General features: G+C 47.7%; 1 protein-coding gene across 1 annotated transcript in view; it reads right to left on the bottom strand.

The window, feature by feature from the left end:
• LOC135291773 (TOG array regulator of axonemal microtubules protein 2-like) overlaps window positions 1-14197 on the bottom strand; it is a 39476-nt gene that overhangs the window by 3292 nt on the left and 21987 nt on the right. The window contains exons 22-33 of the mRNA XM_064406030.1: window positions 12973-13061; window positions 11871-12018; window positions 10619-10780; window positions 9760-9919; window positions 8012-8117; window positions 7048-7283; window positions 5884-6036; window positions 4617-4734; window positions 4123-4167; window positions 3550-3653; window positions 1969-2173; window positions 581-797 (exon numbers count right to left, since the gene is read on the bottom strand). Of these exons, the coding sequence (XP_064262100.1) occupies window positions 581-797; window positions 1969-2173; window positions 3550-3653; window positions 4123-4167; window positions 4617-4734; window positions 5884-6036; window positions 7048-7283; window positions 8012-8117; window positions 9760-9919; window positions 10619-10780; window positions 11871-12018; window positions 12973-13061 (1743 nt within the window). The remainder of the gene's footprint in view (window positions 1-580; window positions 798-1968; window positions 2174-3549; window positions 3654-4122; window positions 4168-4616; window positions 4735-5883; window positions 6037-7047; window positions 7284-8011; window positions 8118-9759; window positions 9920-10618; window positions 10781-11870; window positions 12019-12972; window positions 13062-14197) is intronic.

Here is a 14197-nt window from a genome sequence, read left to right as displayed (position 1 = left end):
GCTGCCCTTGCCTCTGTAGGTATTTGCCATTTCCTTCTTGTCCCATGCAAAACAACGTGTGGAACAAGGCATCATTGACAGATGGATTTTGACCCATGTGTTATAAAGAAATGAACTTGATGAATCCTATGGTCCCCTTTGAAAAAGAAGACGAAGAAGAAAGGTGGAAAACAGGCAGCTACTGCCTATAATGTAGAGCCTTCCAGGTGGCTGCTGTGCAGAAGCTCTGATGGGCCGGTGTCCCTTCATGCCTACAGCAAAGCTGTTCATTTGGCAAGTCAGACGGGGCCCAAGCAAACTCCAAAACCCCTTTGCCTTTGAATTGCAGCAAAGCTCTAGTCCAGGACTTGCTCTTCAGACCAGCAGCACAGAGCCAAGGGCTCCTGGGACTGTTGGGAAATGCTGCTGCACATTCCAGCCAGTTGGGGATGGTGCATAAGGACTGCACCTGCACAGCTTCTGGTGGGTGTCAGCTGGAGCATTCCACAGACAGCAACAGCTACCAAGGCACTCAGCGTTCTCTTGTGTCGGAGAGACAGAGACACAGGTGAGGAGAGTCCATGCCAGGGCTCAGCCTTACCTAAATGCACAACAGATTGGTCCAGTGCCATCATAGCTGCAGCATGAACCCCGGGATCCTTTGAGTTTAGGTTCTTTGTTATGCCTTCAACCAAACGGATCATCAATGGGTTCATGGCGTCCTGCAGCAGTCCTATGATTTCTGCCAGTGCCTCCAGCGCCTTCTGCTTCACTTTCTTATGTGTGTCACAGATTCTCAGGCCAAAATAATCAAAAATCTGTGAAGAGAACAAACAACATGAAAGCTTGATTAAAATGACCTTTTTTGAAGAGGCGATGTAGAAATGAGCACTCAGGAATCTAAAAGATGAAAGTGATCCTTTCTGTCAGGTCAGCCCTTGCTTGCACAATTTCACTGTTTTCCTGTGAGCCACACACTGGAATGGTTGCACAACCTCATGCTGCTTGAAAGATTTTCATCTGTTTTTAAGAGGTTTGGGTGGGGACAGAAAAGTTCCTATGGTGTTTCTCTCCACCTATAAATCATTAAATCAATTCCATTTATTAATTCAAAAGACTACCTTTGCTTTACAAGTATGGAAGCAGATGTTTACAATGCCCAGTTTTTTATACAGTTGCCTCAAGTATTGAGGACAGCTATGATTTCGCCTAAAATATGGTTGGAGGAGATCTAAGTTTTATTTTCTCTGTCTCAGAACCTGTGTCTGGAGAAGGGCAGGGCTCAGATCAACTCTTCCAGGATCCAGACCATTGCTCTGACTAACAGGTGGACTTGTGAAATATAATGTGCTGTACAGCTCTCATTCCAGCAGGTTCAGTCCCTTGACAGCCACATTATCAGGCACACTTTTCTGGAAAAAGGGGAAAAGCAGCTACAGGGAGGAAAAGGGATGGATCTGTCCTTATTTGTTTTCTTCCTTTCCAAAGAGAAAAAAAGGCCCCCCAAGAAGGGTGAGCACCATCTTTACCAAGAGGAATAGGGACGAGGATGGAAATGAGTTTTACCTGTGCAAGACAAGATGGAGTTCACAGAAGTATCCTTTTAAAAACATTTTGTTTAAACCAACCCAGCCTGATACTTCTCTTCCCCATGCAAACCCATTTTTTCTCTAGAGAATAATTGCCACGTCTTCAATGGCTCAATTCCCTCCACTTAACCCAACTGGGAGTAGGAGACAGCAGAGGTTACACCAGCAGAAAATTCTGCCATCATCTGATGAACAGCAGCAATAGGCACCTACCAGACAAATACAGCTGGACTGAAATAACTTGTCCTGAAGCCTGGAGCTCAATTAATTTGTCTGGATAAGAAGGGCCAGTCGGTCCCAAACAGCCAGGATATAGTGCCAAGACACACTGAATTGAATTTACTTCTGCAGGCTTGGGAAAGGAGCTAAATGAAAGGAGCAATGAAGATATCCTACATACTTGGACAATGTTAGTGGAGATGAGCTGGGGTCTGGTTTTGGACAGGTCTAGGAGGAGTGCCACTCCTTCCATCCGTGTCTGGAACGCCTTGGCTTCCAGGAGATGGTAAAGCTTCTGGAGCAGCTCCCTTTCTTCCACAGATACAGGTAACGTGACCTGGGCTCTTGCACGGTGTAGGCGGCGTCCACCAGTGGCAGACTTTGCCCTGGAAAACAAAGTCAAATTAGGATCTGTTTCTGATAATCCCTTCAGTTAATTGTGAGCCAAAAATCTTGGGGAGCTTTCCTAATGATGTGGTTTCAAGCTAGAAAATCATGAGGCTCTGAAGTGAAGAACAACGTGGACCTCATGACAATCATTATGGGAAACAATCTGCAAGTCACATTCTCCCAGTGCTCACGCAGGAAAACCAAGGATGAGATGCATCTGATCTATCTTCAGATGGCTTCTAAGACACACAGGCCACGTTGCTTTGTGGGGAAAGAGAGACACTGCTTCCAAGTTTAAATGCCTCCTCATACGGGACGTGTGTGTCTTATAATAAGGAATCTCACCATTCTGGAGAAGTGTCTCTACAACCAGGCATGACAATCTGCAAAAGTAGCTCAGATGCATCTGAACAGATGAACAGGGGCATAGCTAAATGATCCAGAAAATCAGTAACAGAGAGAAAAACAGAAATCAGACATCCCAGAACTACGCTCACATTTCATTTTCTTCCCTAGAAACTAGATGCACAGTGTAACAAACCCACTGGGAATAATCCTCTTGGATCAACCTGTCTCTTCCATGAGAATGGGAAGATGCTAGCTATGCTACTGAGGCATGTGGTCACTTTCTTGCCACCGCTGAGCATGACAGAGCTAAATAAATCCCCTCTGTTGTCAGAGGAAAACAGTACAAGTAGCTCTGCCACTGGCATGAAGAGACAGCAAGGATCAAATTCCTGTCTTAAATGCTGATTGCAGCACAGGGGGAAATAAACCAAACACACTGTCCATCAAGCAAACTGTAGGAAGGACAGGAATCACAAGACAAAAAGTCCACCTTGAGATACCTGTTGACCAAAATGGCTTAGGAATTGTCTTGCTCCTTACTACTCAAACTTGGTACTGCTGTTTGAGGGTAAGAAAACCAACAATCAGCTAGACCAAACCTCATGGAAGGGAACTGCTTGTTTGAGGAATGGCATCCTGCCTCTAGACTGGGACTTCTCATTAAAACACACATCTAAAAAGGACTCCACTTGGATGAAAAAAACCCTGGTTGAATTTACTTGTCTCAAGTCAGGCAGCAGAGACTTGGCCCTCTCCTAGCCTCCACAGCCCTGCCCTTGCCACTGCACTGGATCATCTGAACTGCAAGCAATGGGTGACTTTTTGTCGCCCAGTATTTGTGGAAAGCCCTCCAGAGAAACTGTGTTCAACACAATGCAGAAATAGATATTTTTTATCCTAGAGCATTTGTAGGGAAAGGAAACAGTCTTTGGCACTGGTCATCTCCATCAGAAAGATGTGCCTGAGGAAGAGGCATATGAAGCTTGTCATGGGCTTTGTCACATCTGGCAAAAGTGCTCAGTACCATTTGCTAGGAGGCGATGTGGCCTGGGGCTCCTTGGAGCCATCATTCCTCTTCTTCACCGGCTCCTGCACAGGTGGGAGTTCAGCCTTCTGGTTTTCCATCCCCTACAGAGACACAGAGAAACCCCATCAATCTTTAGAATAGAACTAGGAAATTCCCTCTTTAAAACACCAGTTAGAACCAGGATCACTGCTACCAAGGCCTAGGGAAACATTTCCTAACTTACAGAAATAAACAGACCAGAGATTCAGTGATGCCAACTCTTTGTTTTTGGTAGCCCAAGGCAGGTCATGGGTGCTACCATACTGAGCTGCTGTCTAAAATCCCAAATTTATTAGTTTTGACCATAAATGGGAATTATGCAAACTGGTAGGCAATGAGTGGTCTTAAAGGAAGCAGCAGAAAAAATTGGACTCTTTGGGGGTGGGCCCATTGTGTTGGAAGTTGATTTGGTTCAACACTTATTCTCCCTGCCCCTGCATAAAGAAACATTCCCTTCTGTAATGTAGATAAAAAGAATAAAATCCCTCCCAATAAAAGAAATGATTTTCCACTGGATGCTGCTGAATTTACCAAGCTTCTTCCAGCTCCACAGGGCTTGACAGCAGGGCAGTATTCCTAAAAGACAGACAATAATTGTAGAAACTAGGATTGACTTGGACATCTTTTGTATATTTGGGAATTTTCTTGGTACTACTAAGAGACTTAGAGTCTCTTTTGCAAAGACTCTGTTATGTTCAGAAGCACTATTGTCACTTAATTGCTTTACTGAGGGCAGGGTAGGGAGAGTGCTGTGGGGGCTTACACGTGAATGTAAACCCATTTTCTCCTCTCTCCCTTTCCTCTTTGTGACCCATATTCAAAGTATTCAAAACCCCACTTTTCCCCTAATAATACAGTTCCTCTGTGGTCTGCAGAAGAACAGGCTGAGGATTAACAGCTCATTTTCAGGAATAAAGTGATTCAGCAAAAGAGGAATGAGATACAGACACATTGGGTATGTTTGATCTCCTATTAGAAGTGGCAATACTTGCACAAAGGAGACATTTGTCCTGCCAAGCACTTACTTTCTTCTTAATTCTCTTCAGGATATCTTCCAGGTCATGCGTAGAAAGAGATTGTTCCAAAAGCTTTTTAAATTTTTGATTACTAAGCAACATCTTCACCATCTCCTGTCCATAATGCCTAAGGAAGGAAGGAAGGAAAAAAAGAAAATTTAACAAAGGAAGAGTGTTAACAGAAGAGGCTGATGCCTTAAACTCATCGGGTGCAATGTTTGCATGAGAGGGCGTTACCTACACTCAGCAAAGAGGGAGATTTACCTCACTTGACACTGCACAGTGCTGTCAGCTGAACACAAGAGGCAAGAGGAGAATGTGGGCCAACAGAAAAATACCATTTCTCTCTGAAACTGGGGGTGTGTTTCTGTGGGATCAAAGGACCCCAGGCAACAAGGGAAACACATCTGCTTTGTTGTCAGAGCCTATTAGCAGTGTTCTGCTGCCCTTGCACATCAATTTTCCTTCCTTTAACTGGCAGGGACGCCAGGACAAAACACCTCATCCTTGCTTTTGATTATTCTATACTATCTGTATGCACATGGGCAGTTAGTTGCTCTGGTGTTCTTGGCAGCTATTAATGGGAATTTCATCATCAAAGGAAGGGGATTTTGGTGGCTTGGGGTGGTTTTGCCACTAGGAAATCACAGTTTTCTTCAAGAAGAAATTGGGAGATTACTGAGCCACACATAATAGCACTCTAGAAATCTGCAGAAGAGGTTTAGAAAGACTGAATACATTGGCTAAAGACCTCTAAAATATTTCTAGGGAAGTCTTAAGTTAATGAGAAACAGATGTTTGGGATCCTTCAGTGATGAACATTAGTCAACACTTTGGCTTTCTCTTGTGCACCTAAGGCTAAACAAAACTGTTGGACTGGCTAATCAGAGCTCTTGTGAACTCAGTAAAGAATCTTTCAAGTCACAGGGAGTTGGCAATGCTCCTTGCTGCCAACCTCAGGTTACCCACTACAGTCATGTCCCCAGACAACCCAGAGCAGTGGTCACAGCACCAAGCCTGACAGAGCTCAAGAAGCGTTTGGACAATGCTCTCAGGCACATGGAGTGACTCTTGGGCTGTCCTGCACATGGCAGGGAGCTGGACTGGATGACCCACATGGGTTCCCTCCAACTCTGCATATTCCATGATTCTGTGCCCCTTAGCCACACTGTGAGGTCACTTATTATTGCCTTGAGTTTCCACTCTTTCTGGTTTTAGCTTAAAGCCAAACACAAAACAGGTTTTCCTTTTCTAGGAGGTGAAAGAAGATCATTACCTCGTGTCCTTGTGACTGTCCTGAGCAAGTGTCCCTGCCACCTGTGCCAGCCTCTCAGCCCTGGGTGTGCCTGCAAGCTTCGTGACTCCCATTTTCTCCATCAAGGACAGGAGGAGTTGGGCCGTACACTTCCGTGCCGGGACGTAGCGGCTCCTGGGAAGGAGAGAGCAAACCCTGGGACACAGGGAGAAGGAGCAGCAGCAGCACAGGCCTTGGCCACAGCCTGCTCCCTGTCCTTGCTGGGGGAAGGAGCCTGGCTTCTCCCTGCAGCTGCAGACACCTGTAGAAGGTTCTGTCCTCAGATAAACACAAAGTTAGCATTGTACAGAAGGGCTGTCTGCATGGAAAACGGAAGCATTCAGTCTCCCTGCACTATTGGATGCTCAATTTCTTTCCCGAAGTTTACTCGGAGAAAGATTAAAGTAATAGATTACATATGAATTATTTAGAAATTAAGGACAACTCGTGCTGACCCATCAGAGGGCACCCACTACCCAGAGCTGCAGCAGGATGAGGCTCTTTCCACCCATTCATCCCCAAATCTGCAGACCCCTGGGAAAACACAAATGCAGGGAAAACACGCTGTGGGCCATGAAGTTGAGGAACACCCAGCAATGCAGTCTGTTTCTTTTGTAAAGCTTGGCAAAGGATACGTCTGAGTGTTTTACCCTATTCCAAAGCTGAGGAAAGGGTGTCAGTCAGTTCAGACAGCTTGTCCTATTCTAGAGACTGTCTCTTGGGAACTATCAGGCCCAGCACCAACACTTAAGGCAGCATTTGCTTCAGCTGTCCCATGGCACTCAGCCAGTGAGGGTGCCTGGAAAGTGCTTCATCATCTCAGGGCTAACATGAAACATCAGTTTGAATAGAAAGCAGAGCTCTAAGGCCAGGGCAGTCACACAAGTCTCCTTTTGGCAGGAGCTGCACCTGCTGTGCGGGCTGTGCCACACCCAGCACATTCTCCCTGATGTGCTCCATGCCCCAGCAAGTACCCTCCTTATTTCTCAGAAAGGAGAAATGAGGTTGATCAGAGAATCAAGTCACTGAGTCCACAGAAGATGCAGGATACAGGGCCCTTCCCTTCCACCATTCCTGTTCTCTCTGTCATCCCTTCCCTCACCCACACACTAGAAGGTCAAGAATATCACAGAAAGAAGAACCTACTTGACTCCATTGTCCATGAGAGCAGTCATTGCTCGTGTAGGAGTCACGTTCTCTACCATCATCCCCAGGCTCTGACAGGCTACCTTCTGAATAAACTCTGGGGAGTTCCGCAACATGTGGAGAAGGACGGCAGCAATCTGATCCACCTCGGAGTCCATGTCCTTCCCCAAGATTGCAAAGAGCTCTCCCAGAGTGACAATTGCAGAGCAGGACACGTTGGACCGGAGGTTGGTCACCTGGGGAAGTCATGAGGGGAAACATAAGCATCACCTTGAAAAGAAAACCAGTTTCCTTAGACAAAACTCCCAAAAAATCACAACACATCCCACTGTTTATAAAAGCACAGTAGGAGCAGAAGAGCCCAAGCACAGAAAGGCACTTACTCTGCCACCAATTTCTGCCCACACACCTGCTTACTGCAGGCATGAAAAATAGGCTTTACTAAAGTGTTCCACTTAACCTTTCTATAATGTCTACTGCTTTGATTTTAGGCCCTTTTATTTGAAAAACATAGAAGCAAAATAAAGAAAGGGCTGCTTTCAAACCATAAAGGCACAAGTCATAAAGATAAAACAGTCAGATGCTCCTGTTCAAAAAAGCAACACCTGTAGTTGAAGCACCCAGGCAGAAAACAGAAAACACAGGCTCAGGTCTACAGACTCATTTGCAGTCTTCAATTACAGCTTGGGCAGAGATTGGGAATCTGGCATATCATTAGTGTCTCTTTTCTGCCTTGCATTATAATGGTACCTCACTCACAGACAAGTGTCAGATACCCGACCTGCCAGTAAATACAGCTACATGTACACACAGATCCTACAGATGGCTGACAGACATTAGAAATAGAAGGTCTAAAACCAGAAATGAAGGCAGTCCCTGAGCACACATGGAGATGAACAAGCACATATTCTACTCTACAAGCCATGTATCAAGTATGGGGGACAATTCAGAGCAATGTTCTCACCTCACTGGTAACTGCCAAGCAAATCTCACGAAGTCGACAGAGCAGGACTTCTGAATGGGACTCAGCCAGCAGTGTGATGTTCAAGAGTCCCTTCTTCTTCCGTTCCCTGAAAGGCAAGTACAAAAAAGATTGATTTTTCTCTCTACCCAAGCACTTGGCAGCACCCTCTGAAATCACCAGGCTGGCAGCTCAGTCAAAGCATGGCAGGTGCTTTTCAAGGAGTACTTAATGAAATCGTGGAACACATTGCCACAGGATGCTGTGGCTGTTAAAAGCATACACAAATCCAAGAGGCAAAGAGAGGGCTTTCAGAGTCTTCATTTGTGACCTTTCTGAAAATCTCTGCTATGAAGTCCCTCTGTCATCACTGCTTCCTAGAAGCTGTGAGGCCAGGCCATGCTGCTGGTTCTTGTCACCTCCCTGTACCTGTCCCTGAGACACAGTCCCATTGGGCTGTTACTGGGACATTTTCCTTCTTTGGCAGCCCCAGCAGGCAGTTCAGCACTGAGAGTCTGCACTGGCACTCTGGAGCTGAGTTTCCACTCTACAATCGAGGCCTGTGTGTCACCCACTCCACCTCACACGTTCCCCAAAAAAGCAGCAGGATGTCCCAGAAGATTAAGATTCCACCCCTGGGCAAGAACTGTTAAAACTCTGGCTTTTCCCAGAACACTCCGACCTAAAACAACGCCCACAACAGCAAAGTGTTATTGAAAAGGTGCAAACAACTCCATCTCTCAGCACTTGCTTTGTGCAGGCCCTCAGCTACAGGAAGGTGTGTGAGGCATCAGGGCTGCAGCCAGGGCTGGCAACTGATCCCATGGGCACCCCTGAGTGTCATCAGGACCCCCACACCTGCAGAAGCTCTCTGCACCTCCCAGGGCATCAAAGAGAAATGGGGAAGAGAAAGCAGAAGAGAAAGGGCAAAGCAAAGGAGACTGCACAAGGAGATGCAACGTGGCTAATTTTTCATGCTTATCCCTGTGAGAATGAAGCATCCACCAGTGAGTGGATGCTAACCCAGACATCAAAAAGACAACCAATATCACCTAACATTTGTAAGGGTATCACCTCTGGGCCTCCTTCTGTCTGTGTAGAGTTTTGGGACACATTGTGAGTATTGACAAAACATCTCAAGCCGTATGACTCCTTGAGAAGGAAAAGTTGAATTGCAAAAGTGCAAGATTCCCAGAGGATTTTATTTCTCTTTCCTTCTTATCTGCCATGAGCCCTTCAGGAGTACTGGCAGGCAGAGGGACCTGAAGGCACAACTCAGTCCATTTCTCAAAAAGAGGAGCTGCCTGGAGCTGCTTCTGGGACTCACATGCAGGAGTCCCTGCCATTGCTGTCAGCAGTGGGAGCAGAGAGGAATCTTACTCAGTCCCACTGGGCCAGTGGCCCAAGGCACCCAAATCTCTACACTCAAAACTGCTGCCATCCTGCTTCTGCCTTCAGCCAGCAAAGCATCTCGTCCTACAGCTTTCTCTCTTCCCTCAGCATTTCCTTTGCAGCTCCATGGAGCAGCAGCCAAAGCCAGGAAACAGCATGGACCTGCTGCAGTTGGAGCAGTGCTGCAGAGCAAGGCCAAGAAAAGGCTGCTCTCCACTCTTTATCCTCTCACAGCTCCACAGTGGTTTCAGCAGTGCCCTTTGGCCCTCTGGGCTCTCGGGGCTCAGAGGCACCAGCAAGACACACTTCTGACCGACCTTAACGCCAAGAGGGACACAGAGTGATGGGGCCTCTCTTACCAGTCGTCGCTGCCCAGCAAGGACAGTGCCTCCTGCAAGGCCTGCTGTGGGTCTGAAAAGGCTCTGTCCTTCTGCCTGAGCCCACGGAGCGGCTCCTCTCGGCGCTGGGCACCAGTGGCTGTCTGCGAGGTCTCTGCAAGGACAGGGTCGGCCATGGGCGCTGCAGGCCCGGGCAAGGCACCCGCCATGGAGCGGCCTGCAGCCCATCTCCCAGCCAGGGTTCCCTGTGGCACACACTGCCACTGGGGCACAGACTTCCCTGCTCTCTGGATCCTGGGGCTCCCTGCTTTCTCTCAGCCTCCCCAGCAGGGCACAGCTCCAGGCTAAACCTGACAATTGCCCCACAGCCCCAGCTCCAAGTGCCACAGGTGCCACAGCCAGCGGCAGGTTCCTGAGGCCGCAGAGCTCCCACTCCCTGCCAGGCAGTGCCAACAGCAGGACTGGCCAGCCCAGGAGGGAACCCCTCAGGTGCCCCTCTTGTCTCAGCACCCTGATTTCCCACAGCCCTGAGGACAGGAGGTCTCGGCAAGTCCCTGAGGAGAGACCTGCAGCTGCCTCGTGACAGCACCAAGCCAAGCCTGAAGAACCCAGCCCTGCTGGGCCCAGCTCAGTCCCCAGGGAGCAACAACCAGGGAACAGCCACACCTGACCCTTCACACCTGACAGTGCCTCTGTTTCCATTGACTTCAAATATTCTAGACTACCAAGCTGCAGTAACTCCAAAGTAGATTTGCTGTTCATTCTCAGAACAGACTATGGACCCAAGATCCTGGCTGTGCTGGCTGAGGCAGGAGGCAGTTCGTGCTCCTTTTGCAAGGACAAACCCCTGCAGGAAAATGCTGCCACGGAGCAGGCTTACCTGAGGAGCTGCATGGGAAGCTGCCATCTCCATGGAGGGTGGGCGTACTGGGCTGTAAGGGTACCGTGTCCTGCTTTCTCACGACCGTTTTCTTCATGGCGCTACCAGGGTCTTTTCTCTGTACACTGGGAGCTGTGCCATTGATAGGTGGTAGGCTGAAGCCTGCAGGGACCAAAGAGGAGCCTGTAAGTGGAGAGTGCTGGACGGGGTGACGATGGAAAAGGCCAGAGAAGTTGCTAGAGCTGGGTAACATTCTTTGTTGTCCCAAAGAACTTCAAGTATAACAATGGCACACTAACATGGGACAGTGATCACAGAATCCCAGAGGAGTTTGGGCTGGAAGGCACCTTTAACCACCATCTATCCAACCCCTGTGAGCAGGGACATTGTCTAGATCAGGTTTCTCAGAGCCCTACGTAAACTGGCCCTGAACACCTTCAAGGATAGACCAACAACAGCTTCCCTTGGCAAATCCTGCCAGCTTTTCATCCCCTTCATTTAAAAAAAATTCTCCTTAATATCTAATGTAAATCTGCCCTCTTCTAGTTTAAAAGCAAACTGCAGTGACGCTTCTCCTAAGAAACAAGGAAAACCCAGTATTGCTTTGCTTTTGTTCTCCTGTTCCAGAGGCAGGCAGGGAAGTTACCAAAGTGCAGATAGCCTGGTGTGATGCCCTCGGGCTGAGTGCTGCCCCTGAGGGCCCCGCTGCCGCCCTCGGGCAGCGCTCACAGCCCTGCAGGCTGAGCCCCTCTGCCAGGATTCAGTGGGGAACGCTGCTTGCTCCTGGAGCTACAACAGAAGCACTGCCTGGGGCTTCAGCACAGCTCTACAGCGCCAGCTCCTCAGCAGGGAGCGGCAGGAGAAGGATCTCTGGTGTTTTCATCAGAAGGAATGGAATTTTGTTCCTTCCAGGTTGCAGCCTGGTTGAAAAAGATCCTTTTGGCCTCACCTTCCCTGGAGGCTGCTCTCCAGGAGAGAGTCTGAAGCCCCAGTGTACTTTGCAAGACAGAATTTTCTACTCTGAAAGACTTTACAAGTGGAGGTGGGAAGCTAATAGTCTGTTACTGACTCAATGAGGCCATGGGCAAGACACTTCATGTCTCTGTCTTTTTCTTTGGGAAACAGAATTAAATCCTAATGCAAGCTTCTTACTCAGATGCAAGCAGAACAGCCCCCCCAGTCTGATTGCAACATTGTGCAAAGGGCAAGCAAGTGGTCAAAAAGGACCACTACAAGTGTAGCCACCACTTACTTGCTTCAGCTGCATCCCCAGGCTCAAATGTCTCTGGAGGAAGCAGCAAGGATTTTTCATTTTGTCTCCTCTTCATCTCTTCCATCAAAATCTCCATTTTCTTCAGCTCCAAGTTCTCTTTAGCCAACCTGCACAATTCAGCGCGGGTCTAGGTGCAATGGAAACACATCACAGACTGTAAGCAGAGACACACCAAGCAGACACAACATCTCATCAGGAGCACAGAGTGCACAGAGTGCCACAGTCTTCCATGCAGCTCCATATCCATTCCAATAGTTTCAGAGGAATGTCTCTCATGCTCACCTTGGCAATTACACAGAGTGAGGTGGAACACACTTCACTGCCACAACCTCACACTGCTGCAACTGCAACCTATGTCAGGAAGCCCTGCTTGAAGCATGAAAGTCATAGGAGTGCTCCAAGACAGATGAAGAGCTCACATGACAGTGAGCAGGCAGTGCAGTTCCTACAGGCCATGGCAGAAGAATGAAAACCATGTGCAATACCCAGCAAGGAGGGGGAATGGCTCTTGCTTAACACTCATGGCCAGGAATTGCAGCTGTTTCTCACTTCCTGGCTTCTGAAGGACTCAGCTCTGAAGGACTTGGTCTCTGAGGCCAGCAGACCAAAAGGAGGAGTCTTGTGAAAACAAGTTGCACAAACGCTGATGTTAATGAGCAGAAAACTTGAGAATGAGAGGGCTGTGAGATACAGCCACAAAGGTAACCAGGAAAAAGCAAACTCTCCCATTTTAGTTTGCAGCCTTGCTTACACTCAACATTAGAGTCTTTGCTTCTCTGCATCCAAGGATGCACTTCTCCCACATTCACTGATGTCTAGCATGATCTGCCATTCCGAACTCCTCTAAACCAGCCTTTGCACATAAAGAATGCTTCTGGTGTGACCTTAGCACCATCTCCAAACCAGTCACCTTGGCACTACTGGAAATAGCCAAGCAATTGCTCTGTAGCTGTCAAATACATTCCCAAGAGAATCCCCATCCCCCAAGGAGTGGAAGATTATGATTTTCAGTGACATTTTGGGCCAAGCACTAAACAGCCACTGGAAAGGAAGTCTGCTCATCCCTGTTCTTATCCCTTACCTTTCCAAAGCTGTCCCTCCGCTCTTTGTCACTCCTAAGACCAGGACTGCTGGGATGATCTGTCTCCTTGGCCTGACTCAGTGAGAGGCCTGGGAATGGAAGCAAAGGTTCCTGTAAATCTCTGGCACCACGTGTTGGAGGCAAAAGAAGCTTAGCTTTCCTCATGAGATGTGCCCAGTATTCTGCAATCCTGTATTTGCAGGGAACAAAGTTCTCATCCAAAAGTTCCACTTTTGCTCTCCTTCCTCGTTCCAGGGGTTTATTCTCTGCTTTCTTTTCAGCAGAGACATCCAAACCCAAATAAACATGACCTATCTCAAAATAAATTTGATCTTGGCTGATATTGACAATTCAAAATGTCCTTAATAGAAATAGCTGATGGCCGGTCATTCTGAAACACTCCCCAACAGAACTGGTAGAACTAGGAGAACTAATTCTTCACATGGTTTCACAGAGGATAAAATCATGTAGCAGTCAAGGACTATGAGAGGTATACCTGTCTTAAAACTGGATTCTATCACCCTGCAGAATGATTGGGTCAATAACAAAAGAAAGACCGGAAAGGATGAATGAGAGAAGTGATTTATAGTCCAGAATTAATCCAGAAAAAATGTCATTTACTTACTGAGGACTACCACTCCCTAGCTGCAGTAAGCATTGCAGTTGCATATACACAATTAAGGAGTCATTCCAAAGGTGCCATACTCAGGATGTGGCAGAACAAACCCTGAGCAAAGGGACCAGGGGATCTGAGCCCTTTTTCTGCATCAGCAGAATTAGTTCTCCAAGTCTCATCTCTCCTATCATTACACAACCAGAGATGCCAAAGGAACTACAACAGTGTCATTGAAGCTTACAGCTTGAAAGCAGTGGATGACCCAGATGCACCAGAGACTGCATTTTGTCTGGCACAATTCCACTTGTCAGGGATCAGGCAAGGCAGGGACAGGGACAGGAGGCATCCCCTCCCCCAGCCTCAGCCTGCAGCACTGACACAGGCACAGACAGCCAGGGAAGAGATTTGTCATTGGGAACCTGCCACAGGTGGCTTTGGGCTAGTGCTGTCAGAGGATGACAAACTCACACCCTGCCTAGGCTACAACCATTTGGAAGTCTCCTTCTCCTTCACTGGAAAATTCAAAAGGACTTTCATCATAGGAGGTATCCCTATTCCTTACAGTGCAAAACAAGGAATAACCAAGTGCAGACCAAAAATCCATGAATC

This window comes from Passer domesticus, unplaced genomic scaffold, assembly GCF_036417665.1.
Source record: "Passer domesticus isolate bPasDom1 unplaced genomic scaffold, bPasDom1.hap1 HAP1_SCAFFOLD_116, whole genome shotgun sequence".
Lineage (NCBI taxonomy): Eukaryota > Metazoa > Chordata > Aves > Passeriformes > Passeridae > Passer > Passer domesticus.
This window is presented reverse-complemented; position numbering and strand designations above follow the sequence as displayed.